The sequence below is a fragment of the Leptonychotes weddellii genome, chromosome 16 (assembly GCF_054177405.1).
Source record: "Leptonychotes weddellii isolate Sample4059 chromosome 16, ASM5417740v2, whole genome shotgun sequence".
Classification (NCBI taxonomy): domain Eukaryota; kingdom Metazoa; phylum Chordata; class Mammalia; order Carnivora; family Phocidae; genus Leptonychotes; species Leptonychotes weddellii.
The window spans coordinates 32,001,291-32,025,759 of NC_138384.1; the positions used below are offsets into that span (position 1 = coordinate 32,001,291).

Here is a 24,469-nt window from a genome sequence, read left to right on the forward strand (position 1 = left end):
AGGTCTGTTGGCATGGTAAATGGTTCTCCATCCCCTCACTTTCAATCTGGAGGTGTCTTTAGGTTCAAAATGAGTCTCTTGTAGACAGCATATGGATGAGTCCTGCTTTTTTATCCAATCTGAAACCCTGCGTCTTTTGATGGGAGCATTCAGCCCATTTACATTCAGAGTAACTACTGAAAGATATGAATTTAGTGCCATTGTATTGCCTGTAAAGTCCCTGTTTCTGTAGATTGTCTCTGTTACTTTCTGGTCTATGTTATTCTTGGGGTCTCCTTTCCCTTACAGTATCCCCCTTACTATTTCTTGCAGGCCTGGCTTGGTGGTCACATATTCTGTCTGTCTGTCCTGGACACTCTTTCTCTCTCCTTCCATTCTAAATGATAGCCTTTCTGGATAAAGTATTCTTGCCTGCATGTTCTTCTCATTTAGTACCCTGAATATATCTTGCTAGCCCTTTCTGGCCTGCCAGGTTTCTGTGGATAGGTCTGATATTAATCTCCTCTCCCCAGCTGCTCTCAGGATAACTTCTTTGGCTCGATGATTTGCAAGCTTCACTATTACATGTTGGGGTGTTGATATGTTTTTTTTTTATTTTGGGAGGGGTCCGCTCTGCCTCTTGGACATGAATGCTTGTTTCCTTCCCCAGATTAGGGAAGTTCTCAGCCATGATTTGCTCAAATCTACTTTCTAGCCCTCTCTCTTTCCATCCCATCTTGGATCCTGATGATTCTGACATTGGTTCTTTTCAAGGCATCATTAAATTCTCTAAGCCTTTCTTCATGGGCTATGAGTTGTTTCCCTGTCTTTTCCTCAACTTCCTTGCTTTCCATCAACCTGTCCTCTAGATCACTTATTCTCTCCTCTGCCTCACTGACCCTAGCTGTTAGAGCATCCAATTTAGACTGCATCTCATTCATAGCATTTTTACGTTCGGCCTGATTAGATATCATTTCCGCCCTTACAGAGTCTGTATTGTCATGTATACTTTTTTTCAAGCTTAGCTATTAACTTTATAATTGCTATCCTGAATTCTATCTCTGACATCTTGCTTATATCCATATAGATCAGCTCTGTGGCAGAGAATATTGCCTCTGGTTCCTTCCTTTGTTGTTGAGTTCCTACTTCTAGTCATTCTGCCCAAGGAAAGATGGATCAGCGAATGAACAAAGTCCAAAATATCAACCATGATCCAAGCAAAATGCACCATAGAAAAAATCTGAAGTGGTCTGCAGCCACCATAGAAAAGCGAACAAAGCTGAAATGAACAAAACAATAAAAACTGGGGGAGGGGGGAGGGGTTGGGAGTATAATCTCTCAGGGTGGACAAAGCAGGGTGATCTATCTGTTCCTGACTGAATTTAGGTCTGTGTGTTAGAATACACTACATCCCCAAAATGCAAAGAAAACAATGTTTATATATAAAATAAAATTTAAGAGAATGAAAAAAGGACTAGAATGAGGCATAAATCTGTAAAATGTAGATGTGAAAAAAAAGGTTAAAAAGTGACTTGAAACATAAATTGGTAAAATAAGGATGTAGTTGCAACAGGAAAAAGGTAAAAAAAAAATGAAAATTTTATATTGAAGGAAAAACAAGTCGTGAGGAAACACCTGTAGCTCAATATATTATTTTCCCCTGGTACTGAAGTTTTACAGTCTGTGGGGTCTATTAGCTTGTCATTTACCTGTTCTTCCAGTCTGTCTTCTGGGGGAGGGGCCTCCTGTTCTGCTTCTCAGGTTTCTTTGCCTAGTCAGACCTTGTCAGGGGGATGGGCTCAAGGTGAGCTCGTCCTCTGTGTGGCTTTTGTTCCCCAGTGGCTTTCCTCACCTCTTCAGAGGGTCAGAGCAAAAATGGCCTTGACTGGATCCCTGGCCCAGAGCCAAAAGATCACGGACCCCTTCTTCAATAAACTCTCTGGGTCAAACTCTCTGGGTCTCCACTTCTGTGTGCACCAAGCTCCTCAGAAACCCAAGGGTCACGGGGACTGCAATTCTCCCGGGGGAATTCCCAGAGACCCGCGAGCATCTCTGCATTTTGCGTCTTCGGGACTGGGAGCATTTGTGGGCTCATGCGCATGCACCCTGCCCCACCACTCCTAGGTTCCGTCTGGGTGCCGCCCTATTGTCCTTCCCAGAGTTGCTGCCACCCTGAGAGCTGTTGCCCGGTAATGGGCCCAGCCATTTGGACCTTCCCAGGGGTTGGTAACTGACCCATACAACCCAGTATTTTTCTGGGTGCTCAGGCAAAGAGCAGTCTCCCTACCAGCCTGGCTTGCAGTTTATGGGGACCTGAGCTGAGAGTCCCTCCTGGGCTCACTGACCGTAACCAGTTTCCCCGCTCCACTGCTTGGGCACTCTATTGATTCAGGCACCCTGGTTCTTTCTGTGTCTCCTGGGATCCTGGGACCACAGTGACCCACCTAGAATTCTGCCTTTTCCATTCCCTGAGCCCCTTTCAGAAAGGCAATCAATAGTGATATTTGTATCTAAAACCAGTAAAAAGGTCTATGATACACAAAGAATAGTTTGAACATCACTCTCTGAACATGATAAAGACTAAACTGTGGTACACTAAATTACCCTACAATGCATCAACATTCTATACTAACCGTATACTAACAGATCTGATTCAAGGGGTCGGATTTCAAATATTATATTCATTACAGCATGCATTACATTATTTCTCACATTGGACAAATTATTACTTGGAGTATAAAGATATAAATAACTGGTTTCAAAAATTAATATTTATTTGAAATTCAATGTTTATCCACAAATATTTCACTACTTTAACATTACAAGTATTTTAAAGGGTGAGCACATATTGTGAAGTTTTTATTTGAAGATACTTGTGGAAAACCATAAAGAATATCACAAACTTTACCTGAGGGAGAAATGTGGCCCAGTGCTGTAATTGCAAGTTTGTGCACTGGGTCCACAGAACCACCCATTTGTTACCCACACATCATGATTTTTCACTTTCAGATAAATGTTTTCAAAGCTGTTTACTCAAGAGAATATGTTCTTATTTTATTAATACTTCAAATCCCCAAAGTATCTGGAGCTTCTTCTTTGGAATTCTTTGAGAATTAGTTTTCTAGTCATACTGAAAAATCAGTTACATTCTTTTATGGGCCCTGCTGGTGTTTAACCAAAACCAATAAACTACTCATAAAAGTCTTTTAGCCATTTCTAAAATATTAATCCCATCCTCAAAGGATGATACATTAGCACAAGGCAGACATTCAAAATAATATGCAAAAGGTCCAAGAAGCAACTTCAAAGAAGAGGCCAATATGTTCCTGGCAATGGTAGTACCTTTAGGCTATGGCAGAACCTCTTAAGGTAGCCCTCTGGAGGGGCCAGCATTCACCTGAACATAACATTTCTGATGATCTGGAGAAAAATCAGTCACTCTATGTTATTGTCACACTACACAGAGTGAGGGGGTTTCATAGTAGGTAGCAGAACAAGCACCTTTGCCCACCTGGCAAACTATTTTGCAATTACTACAACCATAACCACCTAAATTTATTCTTCATCCTTGTCTTGCCCAATGAACTCCTTTTATAAAAACACACTTATAATTACAAATTAATAGATTATTCTTTATAATACATTGAAGGATCCATTCATTTTTTACAATTTAATATACATTGTTATATTTAAAATGGAACATTTCAAAGGTACATTAAGGAAATACTAGGAAGAATTTCTTGAAAAACAATCCAACTATACCTTCTGTGGTCTGATGAAGTACTGGAGTCAGAAGATCCTGATACTCCTTTACTTGTTTGGGATTGCCTCTAAAAACTCCTAAAATTTAAAATATAAAATCCAATAGCATCTGAGCTCAATAAGTACCACAGAAATTTTGCCTTAGAAAACTCTACTAGCCCATGGGGCACTAGCCCAAACCTCTACTAGAACGGTTAAGTCGGTTAACCATTTGACTCTTGATTTAGGCTCAGGTCATGATCTCAGGGTTGTGAGATGGAGCCTCATGTGGGGCTCCTTGCTAGGCATGGAGCCTGCTTAAGATCTCCCTTCTTCTCCCTCTGCCCTTCTCCCTCCACTCTCTCCCTCTCTCTAAAAAAAAAAAGGAAAAAAAAAAAGGGGAAAAATCTACTAGCCCAGTTATGATTATTTTGGTAATTTTGTAGGTAAATGATAAAAATAAAATTGGAAAAAGGTAATGCAAATATGTATGATATTATTCCATGAAACTGATTTTAGAAGATCATGTTAGCATTTAGAACAGAATATTGAATTTTAATTAAAATTTCTCTATTCTTAAGTATAAATATTATAGATATTCACAATGTCAAAGATTATAATATCCATTACTATTCATAAAAAATTTCTTTTTGCAAGTATGAAAATATATTTGTATCATTTCTTAAATACTTCAAAGTATTTTTTAATTCTTTAAATGATTTAATATTCCCTCAGGAAGCAGAAGAGCAACATATAAAAATGCAGAGCAGTTAACATCACTGAAGTATAGTCTATTTTGCTAGCTGAAAGGGTCATATTTCATCTGCTTTTCTTTAAACCACTTATATCCTATAGCTTAAATTTTAGGAGAAAAGCTCACTTACCATCAATCATCATGTAAAGGAAAAATATGGGAAATTCACATTCAATGCCATCAAACAGCTAAAACATAAAATAAAATATTAAAAATTTCACTGAAGTCAGTTAGAACAATTATATTAGTTAGAACGATTATATTAATTAGAAATATATTAATCGATTATATATAGAATGACCCTTAGAACAAAGTTAAGATATACATAGAAGTATACAGATTATACTATATAGTATAATCAATTAACATACTATATAATTAATATACTATAATCAATTATAGTATATAGGATATACATAGAAGTATATAGTAATAACAAAATTGGACTGATATAAGTAGTTTCATTGTTCTTTTAAAAAAATTCTTAGAACTCTTATTACTCAAAACTTATAATTTAATCCATCACACAGTAATCATTCATTCAATAAATATTTACTAAGTACTTAGTAATACCTGGCACCAACTAGACAAAGGGCTATGAAGACAAAAAAATAGAGAACCTGCCCTCAAGAGCTCCTAGCCTAGTGGGGAATCAGGCATGTAAATAAACAACTATAGTATCATATGAGATGTTTATACATGGTATATCAGGAACACAGGAAATGAAATACCTGAGTCTGCCCAGGGGTTGGGAAGGGATAATAGGAAAGGAGATGCTTCAGTTAAGGCTTGATGGATTCCTCTGGAGAGATGAGCTAAGGGAACTCCATGTAGAGAAAACAATAGTACAAACTACAGAGGCATGGGAGGACAAGTTTACTAAAGAAACTACCAGCAATTCAGTATTTTTGGAACAAACAAGCAAGAATTGAGAAAGTTAATGCCCAAGAGGTGGGCTGGGCCAGGCCAGCCAGTTCAGGAAGGGCCTGGGAAGGTCATGCTAAAAGATTGAGACTTTGATCTGGAAGTGACAGGGAACCACTGATGAATACTGAGCAGAATCAGATTTACTCACTAGTTGGACAGATGGCAGTACTGAAGAGAGTTTTAGAGCAAGAAATAAGGAGACCAGCTGGAATGCTACTTGGAAGCAATCCAAAGAGAAAATTTGATAGCCTAAACTGAGGTTTCTCAATTTCAGCACTATTGACATTTTGGGCCAAATAATTCTTTGTTGTACAGGCTGTTCTATGCAATGCAGAATGTTTACTAGCATCTCTGGCCTCTATCTTCCAGATGCCAGTAGCATCCACTAAGTTGTGACAATGAAAAATGTCTGCTGATATTGTCAAATGTCTCCTGGGGCACAAAATCCTTTGCTAATGAATCAATAGCCCAAACCAAGGAGTTAATAGGAAGGGACAGACATTAAGATTTAAAGGAGGTTGAATCTGCTAGGCCTGGGGAGTGAAAAAGAGCTGAATGAGACAGAAAAGCTTAGAATGACTCTCAGGTTTGGGGCTTAGGCAAAAGAATGGGAATTGATCAGAAGCAGACTGAAGGACATCCAAGTAAGGATGTCCAAAAAGCAGCTGGATACATGGTAGGGCACCCAGGGGTAGAAGGAGATCTGGGGTTAAAAGTGATAGCTGAAGCTATGATTGCATGGATAGCATAAAAAAAGAATAGGACTAAGGATGAAACTCAGGAGAAGAGCAATGTTTAGAGGGTGGCAGAAGAAGAACCTGAAAAGACAATGACAGAAGAGAATTAGGAAGAGAATGGGATCACAGAAAATGGAGAATGTTCCAAGAAAGAAGACTCAGTTAAAACATTCAAATGCCAAGGAGAGATTCAGTGAAACAAGATCGGAAAATCATCCACTACCAAGTGACCTAAACCGACTGGAGCCAACACAGCTACTGGAAAGTGTTGAAGAAGAGCTGGGTATAACACGAAGGAGTGAGTAGGAGGCAGACAAGGAGACACACCAAGAACAGACTATGCTTTTCAGAAGTGTGGCTACAAAGAGAGAGAGGACTGGAGGAAGAGAGGAGTAAAAGTTTTTGTTTTAAATGAACATTATTGTGCTTGTGCTGAGGAAAAAAAGCTGATTGGAGTTGGGGGAAGAGCAAGACAGAAGGAAGGGAGAAGTGAGGAAAATGAGGAGGAAAAAAAGAAAGAGAGACAGACATCCTTCTATTAGAGAAGAAAACAAATGATAGAGTAAGAAACCCAAAGAAGTAAAAGAGAACAGGATGGGGTGTACATATGGAGGGTTAGCCCTAGGATGAAGAACAGACAACACCTTCTGTGAGACAAAGAGAGATGAAGGTAGGGATGGATGAAGGATAGGGGTCGTGGAGGAGGTCAAATAGAAATAAAAGGCAATGACCTAAGAAGTAAAGTCTGGGTACCTGAATACAAAAAAAACTGGATATAGGAAAAAGCTGGAAAAGCTTGTAAGGGGAGTTCCTGGCAGAGTCACACAGCAGTGCCGACAAGCGGTAAAATCAACAGTGTGGACTGCATCAAGACGGGTGTTCTGAATCTGGGCTGGCACCTGCCTAGAGCTGTGGCTTTCTGTGCTGGGGCTCAGCAGTTGGTACACGGACAGAGAACCTTTACTGGACTGATCCAAAGATGAAAATTTGCAGGGTGGTAGTTATAGCAGGTCTGATTCAAACGTAAGTGCTATATGTCAGCTCAGGAAATGTATTAAATAGAGAAGAAATATCTGAAGGTGTTTAAGAAATAAATGGATCTTTTGACCCAACCTAACAGACTGCTATAAAGTTTCAAATATGCACACAATAACATGGCTCCAAATGCTTCCAGATGATAGTCAGTTGTGAAATTAAATAAAATGACAAATAGCTTATCTAGTTGTCCAGCAAAACTACATGTGTATTAAATATTAAAAGAGCAGAATTTAACTGCCTAACAAATTATAAGGTACAATGTTGCCTAAACATTTTTTATATAGAGATTCATTGGCCCTTACCTATCTTCAAAGTTATGACCATGCTTACAAAAATAATTTTCAATCTACACCACTAAAGGAAAATCTTCAGCAATGTGGATAGACGCTTACCCTTTTTTTGAGTGTTATAGTTTTCTGAACAGCTTAAAAATAGCTAGAATAAACCTAGATAAAGTGGTATGTATGTGAATTTGAAATAAATGTTTTAAAACTAAATATTTAGAGGACTATATTTCAAAGGGAAATATCTAAGTGAAACAGAAAAAAAGAACATTTGCTTAAAAGATTGAAAGTTGAATCACAAATAGATATTTTCTATTATATAAGGCAAAAGGTACGGAGCAGGTAGGCAAAGTACTGAAAGTGCAGTTGAAAAATTATTCATCCAATGAATCACTGTGGCCCAATATGAGCAAATGGGCCTCACTGCTAGTAAGGCTAACACTTATTGAGTGCTTACTCGGTGTCAAGAACTATTTGAAGCACTTTTAGAGATATGTTAACTCATTTAATCCTCATAAGAACCTCAGTAACAGGACAAATAATAATAGGTACTATTATTATTTTACCAATGAAAAATATTAAACACACAGAGGTTTATTAACTTGCTCAAGGCCAAATAGCTAGTAAGTGGCAGAGCCAGAGTTCAAACCCAAGACATCTGTTTCCTGAATCAGTGCTTTTGACTACTCTGTTATGATATGGAATATTTTTTGATACCTTAATTTCAGCTGGTTTGTAGTAGCGTCTGTTGGGATCTTCCAATGATGTTCTATATCCATCTCTCAAGAAACGCTTAAATCCATATTTTCCTTTTAATTTTCTAACCACTTTATCAAGTGTCTGACTAAACAAAGCTTCATCATCCAGGGCAAAGGCAGGATAACTGATGCAGGGTAGTAGGGCAGCATCTGTGTTCTAGGTGCAATTAGAAAAAGAAGGGAATGTAAATGCCTGCAGTGATATGATCAACACACCCCAAGGAGAATCAGGGAGATGAAAAGTCAATAAGGTTATCTAACTGACAGTGAGACTGCTGTGCCCCAGGGGACAGATAGACATTTATATGACATGGTTTGGTGAACCTTACAGAGGAGATAAAACTTTATCCATTAATAAGGAGTATTTTCAAGATTCAACACTGGACTCAAAATCAAAGATATTAATTAAGGCAGTGTGCAAAAATTTAACACCAGTAATTACTAATTATAACAGTCTGCCATAACATTGGTTTATAATGGTGAAAAACAGAAAACAATCTGAATGTCAACAATTAGCTGAGTAAATTAGCAGCCATTAAACTTTATATTGTAGAAATGTTTATATATATGGAAATATGTCCAGTCATGGAACTAGGTTATTAAGGATTATAAACAATATTCTTCCAGTCTTGTAAAATAAAAAGATTACATATGTACATAAAAATGTGTGGAAACATAAAGCCAAATGATGTCACCCTAAAACTATAATTGAGTGGTGAAATAATTAGTGGATATTGTTATTATTTGCTTATTTGTGGGTTCTGTTTATCATAATCTTGTATTATTTCTATAAAATTGTACTTTTTAAATAATTATTTTATTTGGGGTGTTTTCTAAGAATAGAGCCACAAATAACCCCTAGAAAAATCTGTAATCAGGTATTACATGCATATAAAAGTTTAAAGGTGAATCACATGAGAGAAAAGAAACAAAGCAAGTAACTTTATTCAAAAGAAAGATAAATCATGAAAAACATTTTTCTAATACCCTATGACCAAAAAATTCATTTTGGTATAATGTTGCTACTCTCTACCCCTTCCTCAAAAAATAGGTCTAGTTTTCTATAGTTCTACAAAAGACCCAAGGACAAAGTAGCTGTCCACAGCTCTGCTCACTTCCTGAACCAAACCTCTACAGGACAGTGGAGTGAGGGGCATCATTTATTTCTCTCTCCTCTTCTGGCAACCTCTAACATTTGAAGCACTATTTTGGGGAAGCAATCATAAATGGTAGTTCATATTAGTTTATTATAAAAATATCTCACATGAGATCTTGATTCTCTGGGTAACAGTGAACACAAAGTTTGCCTATTGCGATTGTGAGCATCGAGATCCACAAATATAACCGACCAAGAACAGCCCTGGAATGAGAGAGAAAAAAACATTTCCTAAATCAAGAAAAAAGAACCTGTAGAATACTGGACATAAAGAAATTTCACAAACATATTAATATTGGTTGCATTTGAGAGTGGCATTACAGAAGATTTTAATTTTCTCTTTTTTCAGTATTCCTCAAATTTCTTGTAATAAACATTAATATTATAATCATAAAATATAAATGTTATTTTTACATTTTCCCTATTTCTCCTTAGTCTTATTATAATTCAAAATGTAGTGATTACAAGATAACTAATCAATTAAGGATATTTGTTTTAATAAAGATAAAAATAGTTTATCTAGCATTTTTGGCAAGGAATGAAGCAAGAATTAATTAGGATGCGCAAAATCTGAATTATACAGTCTTAAAAAGAACACTGATTATATGATCAATCTATAAAAATTTAGATACAATCTAGAATTAAAGCTGTAAAAACTATTTGATTAAAATATGAAGATAGGAGCATCTCTAATAATAATAATTCACATAATGCTAGCTAATATTCATGATGTTAAGCACTGTTCTTTATGCTTCACATGGATTATCTCACTTAATCCCCAATATGTAGATATTATTATCCCCATTTTAATGAAGAACATGCTAACTCCTAGTTTAACAGAGCAAGGGTTCAAAAATCAGGTCTTTGACATAGAAGCTCATGTCTTAACCACTGAGTTATACAATTTCCCACATTAAAAAATATCTTTCACTAAGAACCAAAAACTTAAAAAGATAACAAAAAAAATGGCAATTGGTCTGATAACCAAGTTTTAAAAAGTTTACTATTTAGCCATTAGTACTTTCCATATTCAAGAGCATAGTCATAAGTAAACATGGCTTTGCTCTTTTCCTGGGGAGCTAAATATTTTGAAAACATAGGAAATGAAATTGGAATACAAAGTAACTTCCATAATAAGAGAATACTCAGAAAAATACATGGAGAAAGGAAGAAGAGAACTCTTATAACTTTCACGTTACTTTAATATTATCCTCTAAATCTCAACCAAATTTAAACCAACTTCGAAGATGTATTCACCCTGAAACTAAAATACCTAGAATCAATCAATCACTTAGACTGACAGCCCAAATCTAGGACTACTAGGCCCTACATCCAAATATCAGATTCACTATACGTATATTTTTCCTGTTAACCTGTTCATACATGAATATTAGCTCATAAAATAGAATAATTTTTCATTCATGGTATCACTTCTTAAATCTCTCTTAACTCTGATAATTAATAAATGAATAACGAATGAGTGAAGCTGACTCTCAACAATGAGATTAATGCTTAACTGTCCTTCCTACAATTTGAAAATCTCAACTACTCATCTCTACCCACAAAATTGAGCCCAACAAAAGTTTGCTGCAGTAGCTATCACTGTCAGAGTCAAGTGCTCTCTCCTTTGAGGAAAATAAACAAGATAGGACTTGATCTCTTCTCTCAAGGAACAGACCCTGGTGATATATAGTCCCTAAACAAGATGAATAAAGCAAAACAAAAAGATTGCACATGACAATACACAATTATGTTCCAAATGACTGGCCTAGATGAAAGAATACTAATGATAATAAACCTCTTAAATTAATAGGAGAAAAATAATAGGGAACTTGGGGGACTTTCTGGAGAAGGTAAACTAGAATTATGAATTTGGGTGGTTCGGGGAGCAAGTAGGGTGGTTAGAACAAAGCAGCAGAGAAATAAATGGGTATGAGATGTTGGGAATCTGTGAGTATAGAAAATAGGACTTATGGTTTATCCTTAGGTTGATAATTAATAAAGTTAGTTGCATGCCAAATTGAATTGAATTTTTAAAAGATAAAGTCTAAGTAGGTAAACTTATAAATAATGAAGTAAAATGGCAAATTTGGCAATTCCTGACATTATTTGATTAATATAAACAGCTTCTATTTTCTGGCCAAAATCAGTGGCTTATTTACCTAAATTCAAAGTATTTGTTAAGGTCTCTTTCTCTGCCAGCCTCTAAGAAGTATGCACAAAAGGAAAAATAATCTCATAATGTTACCATACTTTAACACTGAGATCAAAGGTTAGTTAACTGTATTGTTTGGCTAACCTCTTAAAAAATATACCATGCTTTAGGTATACAACCCAGGTTTACAGGAGAATAAAATGCATCCAAAGCCACTATTCCTTATCAGAATCAACTTTTGCTAAAAGCCATCAAGGAAAACCTACATATGGAGTTAATTATCACCTTCCTTAAATTATCAGACACATTAATTTTAGGACTGTAAATTTCAAAGGAAGCTACATATGTCTCCATTGCTTTGAACACTTTTCATAATATGAGTAATCTCTCCAGTCATCACCTTTAGATTCTGGCCTCAGCTCATCTGTTAGTATCTTAACTTCTCCAATTAAAGACACATAATATGAAAGGACGTTTTATATATACATATGTCATTGTAAAATATCTGATTAGCTTTGGATATTTTATTTTAATCTTCCATATTCTAAAATCATCACAAATCTGCCATAATATCCCAACTCCAGCAAAAGAACATATTTTAAGACTGGTAGTTCAAACTTTAATCCCCAAATTGAGTTTCTGCAATTGTGTCCTAGTAAATACACTAGAATTTGATTCAACCTGACTACTGTCATGGGGACTTGAGTTTCAGTGGTGGGTAAGAGCTGCACTGAACCATCTACTCCAGGCTCCAAGACCACAACAAACATTTCTGAGATGGTACCAAGGTGACATCTATGACCATAAGATACTGCTGATCTCTTTAGTCTCAATTCAAAGTGAAATTATTTGAATTTCAGAAAGACTGTCTGGGTCTTTCTTTTCCCCATTAATCACTTCTCTGAACCTGAGCTAATGGGCTTGCTACCCTCATCCAGCATCAAACAATCAAACAATGAAACTGGTCAGTATATCTACTATACATGAAATCTTTTCTATTCTTCCTAAAACAAAACCAACACCAGGCTGATGACACCACATTCTTCCCTAGTTCAGCATCAGGCTGTCTCTTAGCTTTGTGGCAGATCCTGGAAAGTGAATTCCTACAGAAATGATATTTGTTGATGAGCCTTACCCCATGCACCATGGCTATGGGTGCATAATGGCCCACTTTTACACACTGACCAAACAGTAGCCTCTAGTAGCCCCTCCCACAAGCCAGGCTTCTTTTCTCTACAGAAGGTCCTACTCACATAATGGAATTTTCAAACTACAGAAAGAGATGAACCTGAGTGTTAATTCTCAAGGTTTCAGAAGAGGAGAGCTGAGACTCAGAGCCAGGAATCACAAAACTGTTGCTAACAATGTCAATGGCATTTGCTGAGTGTAAATTATGATTTATTTAAATATTACTTCTAATAATATTTCTTTATATATATATATTTCTTTATACATAATATATATTTATACAGAATATATATTGAAACCATGATGAAATACATAATTCTCACATTGAGGATTATATGAGTTATATTTCTAAATGCTAAAATTAGCCTTTATTATAAACTTATCAGTAAAGAAATTAGGCCATTTTATCATATTTTCTTCTTAGATATTCTCTCACAAAGGAAAATAAGTTTTGAAAATAGTTTCAGAGTAAATATTTATTTTATTTTTTTAAAGATTTTATTTATTTGTCAGAGAGAGAGAGAGCACAAGCAGGGGGAGCGGCAGGCAGAGGTAGCAGGCTCCCTGCTGAGCAAGGACCCCGATGCAGGACTCTATCCCAGGACCCTGGGATCATGACCTGAGCCCAAGGCAGACGCTTAACCCACTGAGCCACCCAGGCGTCCCTTTTTTTTTTTTTAAGATTTTATTCAGAGTAAATATTTAAATAATGGGTTTTTTTCTTGAATAATAAAGCAAGTCTAATATTTAAAAAAAGAAAGGAAGTAGAAACACATGATAGTAATAATGAAAACGAAAAGCTTTTCCACCCAATAATCCCCATAAAAATAAAAATTAACATTCATCTTATACACTGAAGTACACAAAGGGCAAAAGGCAAGCCTTTCACATTTTTCATATATGGATACCTCCTTCAAAAGTTCAGTATTTAAGAAAATAGTGCGGTCAAAGGTACAAACTCTCAGTTATAAAATAAATCTTGGTGATGTAATGTACAGCATGGTGACTATAGTTAATAATATTGTATTTGTATATTTGAGTGTTGCTAAGGGAATAGATCTTAAAAGTTCCCATCATAAGAAAAAAAATTCTAACTATGTATGTTGATGGATGTTAACTAGACTTAATGTGGTGATCATTTTGCAATATATACAAATATCCAGTCATTGTCATACACCTGAAATTAATTTTATATATCAATTCTATCTCAATGAAAATTTTAATTTAACTCAAAAAAAGAAATGCCTTAAGAGTTTTCCAAGGAAAAGCACAGCTGCAAAGGTGGAAAGCATTCAAGATCGAAGATTTCCTGTACTGATAGCTGATATTCTAGATTCATTACCAAGTGGCTTTGGTTTAATTCCTGGTTTTGCCTCTGTTTCATGACCTGCAAAAAGCCATCTCAACTCTCTGACCACTCATTTTGAGAGACAGGCCCTTCCAGCTCCAAAGATCTATTACTCTCTGAGTTGCCACCAACAGAAGCATTTTTTGAAAGCTCTAAATTAATTTAAAGACACATGAGCAGGTCTTTCAAAACACTGTATCAATAGTTGTTAGAAATAACTGAGAATACCCATGTGACCTGAAATCCCTCAAGTCTTGAAGAGGTTTCTTTGGGTTTTCATTTGAATAAAAACATTTGTTATATTAGTTCTTTTTCTAGCTACTGACTTTTCTAGCTACTGACTTCATGTACTTAAAAGAGCTGCGGTCTCTTTTAAGTACATGAAGCAATATTATAAGATGATTAAACACTAAAAAGATCACATGCACTTTTAAATGTGCTGTTTAGCAGGTATCTTTTTAATTTAACTGCTGTAGTGATGGGAATTTGCAAAACTAGGATTCCCTCTGATATTACCCAAGAAAAATGGAAGACAAAGAGGGGTTCTACTCGTAATAGGTAACATCTGTGTGGCTACAGGAATAAAACATTATTTGTCTAAATTTCTACCTGAAATAATCAAGGAATAGTTAAGTCAGTGAACATTTGGTATATAGCTCTGCTGGAAACAGACACAAGTTAAACAAGGTCAAGAATGAACTCTGCTTTGGGAGAGTTCTGGGTGGCTGGGTGGCTCAGTCAGTTAAGCATCTGCCTTCGGCTCAGGTCATAATCCCAGGATCCTGGGATCGAGACCCACATCGGGCTCCTTGCTCCGTGAGGAGCCTGCTTCTCTCTCTGTCTGCCGCTCCCCCTGCTTGTGTGCGCTCTCTCTCATTCTCTCTGACAAATAAATAAATAAAATTTAAAAAAAATATATGAACTCTGCTTAGAGCAGTTGTTCTCATCCTTGGCTGCAAATTAGAATTCCTGGGCAGTACAGGAAAACTTCAACACCAAGGCCTCCCCCAGACCAATTCAATCAGAATCTTTAGGACTAGAGCCCATGCATCAGTATTGTTTTTTAAGTTCCTCAAATAATTCCAATGCACAGCCAAGATTGAGAAATTATGGCTGGGTAACAATACTGGCAATATACTTATAACTCAAAATCAGAATGCATAAAAAATCAATTCAGGGGCACCTGGGTGGCTCAGTTGTTAAGCGTCTGCCTTCGGCTCAGGTCATGATCCCAGGGTCCTGGGATCAAGCCCCACATCGGGCTCCCTGCTCGGCGGGAAGCCTGCTTCTCCCTCTCCCACTCCCCCTGCTTGTGTTCCCTCTCTTGCTGTGTCTCTCTCTCTGTCAAATAAATAAAATCTTAAAAAAAAAAAAACTTAAAAAAAAAATCAATTCAGTGCTTTTAGAGTTATGGCTAAGAGCTCTATGAGAGCTTTCTGGGAAAAGCAGGCTGAAGGTAGAGCCCTGAGAGATAAGGAGTTGGGAAAGGTGCCATTATGTGTGTGGGTATCTAGGTAGGTGGAGGGGGTATATACCAGATACATAAGCTACATGTGCTAAGATTCCAGTACATCAAAGGAGATGGCACAGCTGCAAAAAAGAGCTGACCACTACTTCACTAAACACACAACTCCACTCAGCCACTATCTGGTAGGCCATGGAGAACAGAAGAGCAAGACCTGCATCTTTCCAGACTGTTGCTGTAACATTACTGGTTTAGTCCATGACTCTTCTCCATCTCTTTGAGATACTCTCTAGAGGTTTTCCAGTCCAATCTCTTCATTTCCTTTCTTTAGGATTACCAGTAATTCATTAATGGTAACAAGAGATAACACTTACTGAGGGTTTAATCTTTGCCAAACACTGTGCTAACTGTTTTTTAATTGTATGAAAACCTTCTCTGTTAGGTCCTAGTATCATTACCTCTACCTTTTCAGAGGAGGAAGCTGAGACACAGGTAAATAGCCAAAGTTACAGAACTCACTAGTGGGAGTACGGAGCATACAGTGATTCTGTTTCCTGACTCCCAAAACAACATCATTCCTTTATGCCATATTACCCTCCCTTCTTTCCTTCCTATCTATCAATCCCTACTTATCTATCTCTCCCTCTATTATATATATATATATATACACATATATATATATATATTCTCTACATATTTATATTTACACACACACATTCATAAATATATACACATTTAAATGAATGTATTGAGTGAGGAAGGGGTAAAAGGAAACGAAAAGCATTGAAAGATACATGTGGAATTTCCCTGAGTATGTTGACTCTTCCTGGGAGAGGGAAATGTTGATACAAGCCCAGGAATCAGTGCCAGAGGAAGGAAGACTCTCCAGGAGAGGTCTATTATTAATATTCATGATTTTCAATTGGCTCAAAAACCCCTAAGTCCCCACAAGCTCTGATCCCTCCATGTCTCCAGCCAGAGGTCTTGAGAGAAGAATAAGAGTATGGGAGTGGGTGATTTAGAGTCACCTCTTGGGAACCAGAATGAGGTGCTGCTCCCCTCTTCCCAATCTCTTCATGTCTGTGCTTATTCTTCATTCTTCATGTCCTGGATATAATCAGAAGCCATACTCCAGAGGAAATTGGAGTGAGAGGAAAGGACAGTTTGTGTATGTAGGGAGGGGAAGAGAGGCAGTTTGCTACTATACTCCAACTTGAACTTTCTTAAATTCAAGACTTCAGGTGCATAGTATTATAACTGCCATAATAGAAACCATGCCACATTTTGCAGATCTGCGTAAGTTCTTAAAATTTATCTTCACTGACTTAGCATTTTAACAGCTTAGGGTTATTTACAGTATCAGTTGGAAACTTCCTTTACCCTCCCATCTTAGAAATCCACAAAAATTGCTACAGAAAATTAGCCTACTCCTTGATTCAGAAAAGTAACCTGTATTCCTACATATTATTGCCTTCCATTGACAACCCAGTCCATGGTCACTTGATTAGGTGCAGAAACTCGTTAAACATCTTATGAAAATTTAAGGCAACCCTCAGGGTTTCCTTTTTATCTCAAAGAAAAAGAGATTTAGACATAAAATTACAGGTAGCTGAGGGTTAAGCTAGGATCAAAGTTTCCAATTCTTTGGCTGCACATATTACACAAATTCCCCTCTGCATGAGATACACATTGATATACATTAAATTGAAATCAACATGGGAACTGACACAGAAAATATATGGTTTGTAATGTCAGGAATATTTAAAAATGTGAAAACAGAGTGCTTGGCTGGCTCAGTTGGTAAAGCATGAAATTCTTGATCTTGGGGTTGTTAATTCAAGCCCCATGATGGGCATAGAGTTTACTTTATATATATATATTTTTTTTTTGAAGATTTTATTTATTTATTTGACAGAGAGAGAGAGTGAGAGCAGGAACACAAGCAGGGGGAGTGGGAGAGGGAGAAGCAGGCCTCCCACTGAGCAGGGAGCCCGATGCGGGGCTGGATCCCAGGACCCCGGGATCACGACCTGAGCCAAAGGCAGATGCCCAACGACTGAGCCACCCAGGCACCCCTAGAGTTTACTTAAAAAAAAAAGAGGGAGAGAGAAATAAAAATGTGAAAGTTCAACAAGAGACTTGAGGGAAAAGCTACTGAACAAAGAAAATGAGAATTCTTTATCAAAAGCTATTTTTAAATTAAGCAATGCTTTTTTAGTTAGAAAAATATAATTTAACTGGCAAACTTACTCAAAGGAAAGGTTGGTCAACCATGAGCTGCTACATAAATTTCAGACATTCTTTGATCATAAGGAATGACTTCATAAATGAATGGCCAAATTAATTAATCATGCAATTCAACAAAATAATCAGTTTGTTGTTGATATTCCTGTTGTGTTTTTTTTTTTTTTTTACCTGGTTGCCAAAGAGGTTGAATCCATTAATTGCTTCTAGAGCTGCTTTTGCTAAGCCAACAGAGCTAAAAGAGAAAAGGAAATACTTTAGAATTCTGATGTCTGGCTACAAAATAAGAACCATTATCTAATGAATATTCACAAGCAAGTTTTTTTATTAACACTTATAACAACTTCCATGAGAAAAAAATGTGTAAGACACTTTAATCTGACATTTCACTATTTTAATTTTTCTTTTTTATGGTTAGTGATCTTTTGGGAAAAATATTTCTAAGTTCACCTTGATCTAGACAAATGGTCATACTATTGATGGGAGTAATTTTAATCCCAGTATCATTTATATTCAGTAACTCAAGGAAAAAAAAAAAAGATGAACTTTAGAGGAAGGTGTATTATGATGACATGTACTCAGTAATAACCAGGCTGGGCATCTTTAGTTCAGATCAATTTAACAGAGCTTTCCTGACATTCTTAGCTTAGGGTCCAATGAAATAGGCATTATTTTATACTCAAAGAACAACTGATCACCACACCTCTCATTTTTTGCCATATGCTTCTCTTTGTATAAAATGTGTACTCCTTTGGCCGCTCAAATGCCATATACAATAGTGCTGAAAAATGGGAAGATCTCAATTTCATTAAAAATGTGACACTGTCGGGACACTGGGTGCCTCAGTCGGTTAAGTGTCTGCCTTCGGCTCAGGTCATGATCCCAGGGTCCTGGGATCAAGTCCCGCATCAGAATCCTTGCTCAGCAGGGAGCCTGCTTCTCCCTCTGCCTGCCGCTCCCCATGCTTGTGCTTCTCTCTCTCTCTCTCTCTGACAAATAAATAAAATCTTTAAAATAAAATAAAATCTGAAAAGAAGTGTGACACTGTCATCTTATAAATGTCAACCTTTAAATATAACCTTTAAATATTTTAGATCAAATATCTAGTTTATTATACTTATCGCAATCTTTTTGTTTTTACTTAAAGCAACTGCATGTGCCATTAATATCTTTTGAAAATCATGGTCTATCATCATTTCTTTAAAGAATCAAGCATTTCTTTAAAGCAGTCATTACAAAAGTGTGGTCCCCAGAGCAGCAGCATTCCCTGGGAACTTACTAGAAATGCCAGTTCTCACTCCTCTCTGGGAGTGGGATCCGACAATCAGTGTTAAAAGCCCTCTAGGTGCTTGAATGTGCTTTAAATTTGAGAACCACTGTTCTGAGTTATTCATGTCATCGTAAGCACTACTTTTATTACAGAATAGGGAAACTTATTCTGAAAGAATGGAAAAAGGTGGGAAATTTATTTTGAAATACATGGATGGAAAGGTGGAGTAGACATAACTTTCCCAAATGCCTCTCACTAAATATAACTAAAAACCTTGGACACTATGTAAGCAACATAAAAAGGCTCAGAAAATGGAAATAAGGCAGACTGGCTAAGAACCTCAAGATTCTAGGAACAACACCGTGGTAAACACTCTGAGTTTCCTTTTTGCCTCATATATAACAGACTTAAAGATAAAGAAGCCAACAATTAGGAATGTCAGTAGGTGCATACACAAAAAGCCCCAACAAAAGCCTGCTTTTTCTAGCCAAAGGACCAGGAAAAGGGCAGCCTAGCAAAACAGAAAACTTTTAGACAAAAACCATTCAGAAAAAAACTGTGGCCTTAGCCCTACCTAGTCTTATAAAGGCTGAGTGGAAAACCTAGACTTTTACATTCCAGAGTCTATAATGAGGAACCATACCCATTCACCAATCCTCCTGGCTATGATGGTGTCACAAAAGTCCAAGGAGGAAGCCAAGACCTTTCATTCCCAATGGGTGGTAAGAAGTCTCCCCTCCTCATACTGTGAAGATCACACGGAGAGCCTAGATTTCCACTCCTACCCATCAGTATTGAAATGAACCTCCTTGTCCTGCTGGGATGGCATCAGGGGAGGTCCAATGGACAGTCAGGACTTTCACTAATGCCCAGCTGTAAGGAGACTACACCCTTTCCCTATCATGTAAGTGGAGGCCAACTGGGAATAAGTAATGAAGCATTCCTATCCTTTCCAGCTAGGGAGGTTATCAGTGGAGGCCTAGCGGGGAAATATACATCCCACCCAGACCCAGAAGTAACAAAGGTTCTCCATCTTGGATGTCAACAAAAAATCCGGCAATACATTCTCACCTGGCAATAACAGTGATGCTCCCGTCCCCTGCCCCTACCAGAGTGGTATCAATAAAATACAGTTAAAGTAAAAAGTTAAAAAAAAAGATTCAGGGCCTTATAATATAATACCTAAATGTCCATGTCTCAATAAAAAAAATCACTCATCATATCTAAAAACAGAAAGATCTCCAGTTGAATGAAAAAGACAATCAATAAATCCTAACACTGAAATGAAAAAGATGTTAGAATTATGGGACAAAATTTTAAAGCAGCCATGATAAAAATGCTTCATTGAGCAATTATGAATATGAGTGAAACATATGAAAAGACAGAAAGCCTCAGCTAAGAAATGGATAGTCTCAGCAAAACTGTTAGAATTGAAAAATACAATAATCAAAGAAAAAAGCTCCATAGACAGGATTGATGGCAGAATGGAAAAGACAGAAGAAAAAATAACTAAATTAGAAGATAAAATAATAAAAATTATCCAATCTGAGCAAAAGAGAGAAAACAGACTGTTAAAAAAAAAATGAAGAGAGCCTCAGGGGCCTGTGGGACATCTAACATTCATGTCACTGGACTCCATGAAGGAGAGGAGAAAGAGGGCAGGGCTAAAAAAAGTACTTGAAATAATGGTAGAGAACTTCCCAATTAGCAAAAGACAAAAGCTACAGATTCAAGCAGCTAACTCAAACAGAATAAAATAAAAATATCCATGCTAGGACACATCATAAGTTTTGAAAACTAATACAAATTAAAAATCTTAAAAAAGAGGCACCTGAAAAAAAAAAAAAAAAAAAAGAGGCACCTGGTTGGCTCAGGGGGTGGAGTGAGCTCAGGGTCATGATTTTAAGCCCCAGGTTGGGTGTGGAGATTAGTTAAAAATAAAAAATCTTGTAAAAAAAATCTTGAAAGTAGCCAGAAAAAAACACCTGACCTATAGAAGGAAAAACAAATGAATAAGAGTGACTTATAAGAAACCATGAAAGCTAAAAAGATGTGGCATGAAAGTTTTCAAGCACTAAAAGAAAAGAACTGTCAACCCAGAATTTTACATGCGTAAACACATTCTTTTATCTATCATCTATTAATTTACCTATCTAGCTGAGCAAGACATTCTCAGATAAAAGAAAAATAAGAGATCTGTCACTAGCAGATCTACTCTAAAAGTGTGACTAAAATAAGTTCTCAAAACAGAAAGGAAATGATAGGACGAAAGAGGGAAAGAAAACAACAACCTTGGAACAATCAAAAAGGAAGAAAGAATATGGTAAGCAAAAATATGGGTAAATATAACAGGCTTTTCTTCTCCTCTTACATTTTATAAATTATGTGTAATAGTTACAGCAAAAGTTGTAAAACTGTGGTTCTAAATGTATGGGGAAGAAATATTTAAGATAATTATATTATAGATGGGCAAGGGTAATTCTCTATTTCCCTCCAACTGGTACAATGATGACATCAATAAGCTGACCTATTGTGTATAAATAATGTAATATCTACAGCAACCACTAAAAAACTACACAAAAAGATACATTCAAATCCAATATACATATATCAAAATGGAACTCTAAAAAATGTTCAAGAACCCACAGGAAGGTAGAAAAAGAAAAAGAGAGAAATGAAAAACAGAGAGAATAAACACAAAACAGAAATAAAATGGCAGACTTAACCCCAAACATATCAGTAGGATCTAACTATATCAATTAAAAGAAAAACTGGCAGAGTTGATTTAAAAATATGACCCGGGGTGCCTGAGTGGCTCAGTTGGTTAAGCATCTGCCTTCAGTTCAGGCCCCTGGGACTGAACCCCCACATCGGGCTCCCTGCTCAGCAGGAAGTCTGCTTCTCCCTCTCTTTCTGTCCCTCCCCCTACTTGTGCTTGCTTGTGCTCTCTCTCAAATAAAAAAATAAAATCTTAAAAAAGATCAAAAAACAAAAATAACCAGGACCCAATTATATATCATCCAATAAGAAACTCAATTCAAATGTAACAATATAAGCAGACCGAAAGTAAAAGGATAAAAAAAGAAATATCATGCAAACATTAATTTCAAAAAGCAAGAGTGACTATTTAATATCAGATAAAGTAGACAGCAGAGCAATGAAAATTACTGGAGACTGAGAGCGATATTATATAATGATTAAATGGTCAATTCACCAAGAAGACAGAGCAATCTTTTTTTTGTTTTTTTGTTGTTTTTTTTTTATTTTTAATTTTTTTATTGTTATGTTAATCCCCATACATTACATCATTAGTTTTAGATGTAGTGTTCCATGATTCATTGTTTGTGCATAACACCCAGTGCTCCATGCAGAACGTGCCCTCCTCAATACCCATCACCAGGCTAACCCATCCTCCCACCCCCATCCCCTCTAGAACCCTCAGTTTGTTTTTCAGAGTCCATCGTCTCTCATGGTTCGTCTCCTCCTCCGATTTCCCCCCTTCATTCTTCCCCTCCTGCTACCTTCTTCTTTTTTTTTTTCTTAACATATATTGCATTATTTGTTTCAGAGGTTTTTTACAAGATTTATTTATTTATTTGACAGAGAGAGACACGGTGAGAGAGGGAACACAAGCAGGGGGAGTGGGAGAGGGAGAAACAGGCTTCCCGCTGAACAGGGAGCCCCATGTCGGGCTTGATCCCAGGACCCTGGGATCATGACCTGAGCCGAAGGCAGACGCTTAACGACTGAGCCACCAAGGCGCCCCAAGACATTGCAATCTTAAATGTACATGCACCAAATAAAAGAGCTGCACAATATGTGAAGCAAAACTGATAGAACTAAAAGGACAAATAGACAAAACCACAATTATAGTTGGAGACTCAATACTCCTTTCTCAACAATTAGTAGAAAGACTAGGCATAAAATTTGAAAGGATATAGAAGAACCATTAGCCAGCAGAATCTCATCAATATTTTTATAACATTCCTGCTGTGGACCAAATTATGTCCCCCAAACACACATACACTGAAGCCCCAACCTCCAGTTTTATATATTTGAATATGAGGCCTTTAGAAGGTAATCTGGTTTAGATTAGATCATCAGAGTGTGGCCTTCATGATGGCATTAGTATCCCTATAAGAAGAGATATCAGAGATCTTCCTTTCTCTCTCCCTCTTGCCCATGAGAGGACATAGTAAGATGGTAACTATCTGTAAACCAGAAAGACAGTCCTCACTAGAGAATCAAATTAGGTGGCACTTTGGTCCTGCTCTTGGACTTTCTAGCCTCCAGAACTATAATAAATAAATTCCTATTCTTTAAGCTACCGATAGCTCAAGCTGACTAATAAAAATCTACATAATACGAATTGAGTACAACTTTTTTTCAAGTGCCAATCAACATACACTAAGACAGATCATATCTTAGCCATAAATAAGACCTCAAAAATATAAAAGAACTGAAATCATAACATGTTCTCTGACTAAAATGGCATCAAACTAGGATCAACAACAGAAAGACAACAAAAAAATCTACCAACACTTGTAACAAAACAATACATGCCCATCTACAAAATCCACATGGGTCAAAGAGGAAGTCTCAGGTGAAATTAAAAGAATATACTTAACATAAAAAGGAAAATATAACATCAAAGCTTGTGTAGCACACCTAAAGCAATGCTGAGAGAGAAATTTATAACACTAAATGCATATCCTAGAAAAAAGAAAAAAAGCCTCAAATCAATTATCTAAGCTCCAACATAAAGAACCTGGAAAAAGAGCAAAATAAACTCAAAGCAAACAGAAAAATATAGATAGATAAGAGCAGAAATCAATGACATTAAAAACAGAAAATAACAATTGCTGGGTCGTATAGTAGCTCTATTTTTACACTACTGGGTATTTACCCCAAAGATACAAATGTAGGGATCCAAAGGGGTACGTGCACCCCGATGTTTACAGCAGCAATGTCCACGATAGCCAAACTGTGGAAAGAGCCAAGATGTGCATTGACAGATGAATGGATAAAGAAGATGTGGTATATATATACAATGGAATATTATGCAGCCATCAAAAGGAATGAGATCTTGCCATTTGCAATGACGTGGATGGAACTGGAGGGTATTATGCTGAGTGAAATAAGTCAATCAAAGAAAGACATGTATCATATGCCCTCACTGATAGGAGGAATTCTTAATCTCAGGAGACAAACTGAGGATCACTGGAGTGGTGGGGGGTGGGAGGGATGAGGTGGCTGGGTGATAGACATTGGGGAGGGTACGTGCTATGGTGAGTGCTGTGAACTGTGTAAGACTGTTGAATCACAGACCTGTACCTCTGAAACAAATAATACATTATATGTTAAAAAAAAAAAAAGAAGAAGATAGCAGGAAGGGAAAAATGAAGGGGGGGGAATTGGAGGAGGA

General features: G+C 36.8%; 2 protein-coding genes across 2 annotated transcripts in view; one reads left to right on the forward strand and one right to left on the reverse strand.

Annotated features, from left to right (window-relative positions):
- The window catches only part of PHKB (phosphorylase kinase regulatory subunit beta), a 141,913-nt gene that overhangs the window by 67,336 nt on the left and 50,108 nt on the right, over positions 1–24,469 (reverse strand). Inside the window, exons 7-11 of the mRNA XM_081807891.1 lie at positions 17,946–18,050; positions 9,483–9,578; positions 8,178–8,375; positions 4,605–4,662; positions 3,742–3,819 (exon numbers count right to left, since the gene is read on the reverse strand). Of these exons, the coding sequence (XP_081664017.1) occupies positions 3,742–3,819; positions 4,605–4,662; positions 8,178–8,375; positions 9,483–9,578; positions 17,946–18,050 (535 nt within the window). The remainder of the gene's footprint in view (positions 1–3,741; positions 3,820–4,604; positions 4,663–8,177; positions 8,376–9,482; positions 9,579–17,945; positions 18,051–24,469) is intronic.
- The window catches only part of LOC102746541 (phosphorylase b kinase regulatory subunit beta), a 249,833-nt gene that overhangs the window by 51,289 nt on the left and 174,075 nt on the right, over positions 1–24,469 (forward strand). The gene's annotated exons all lie outside the window — the stretch shown is intronic.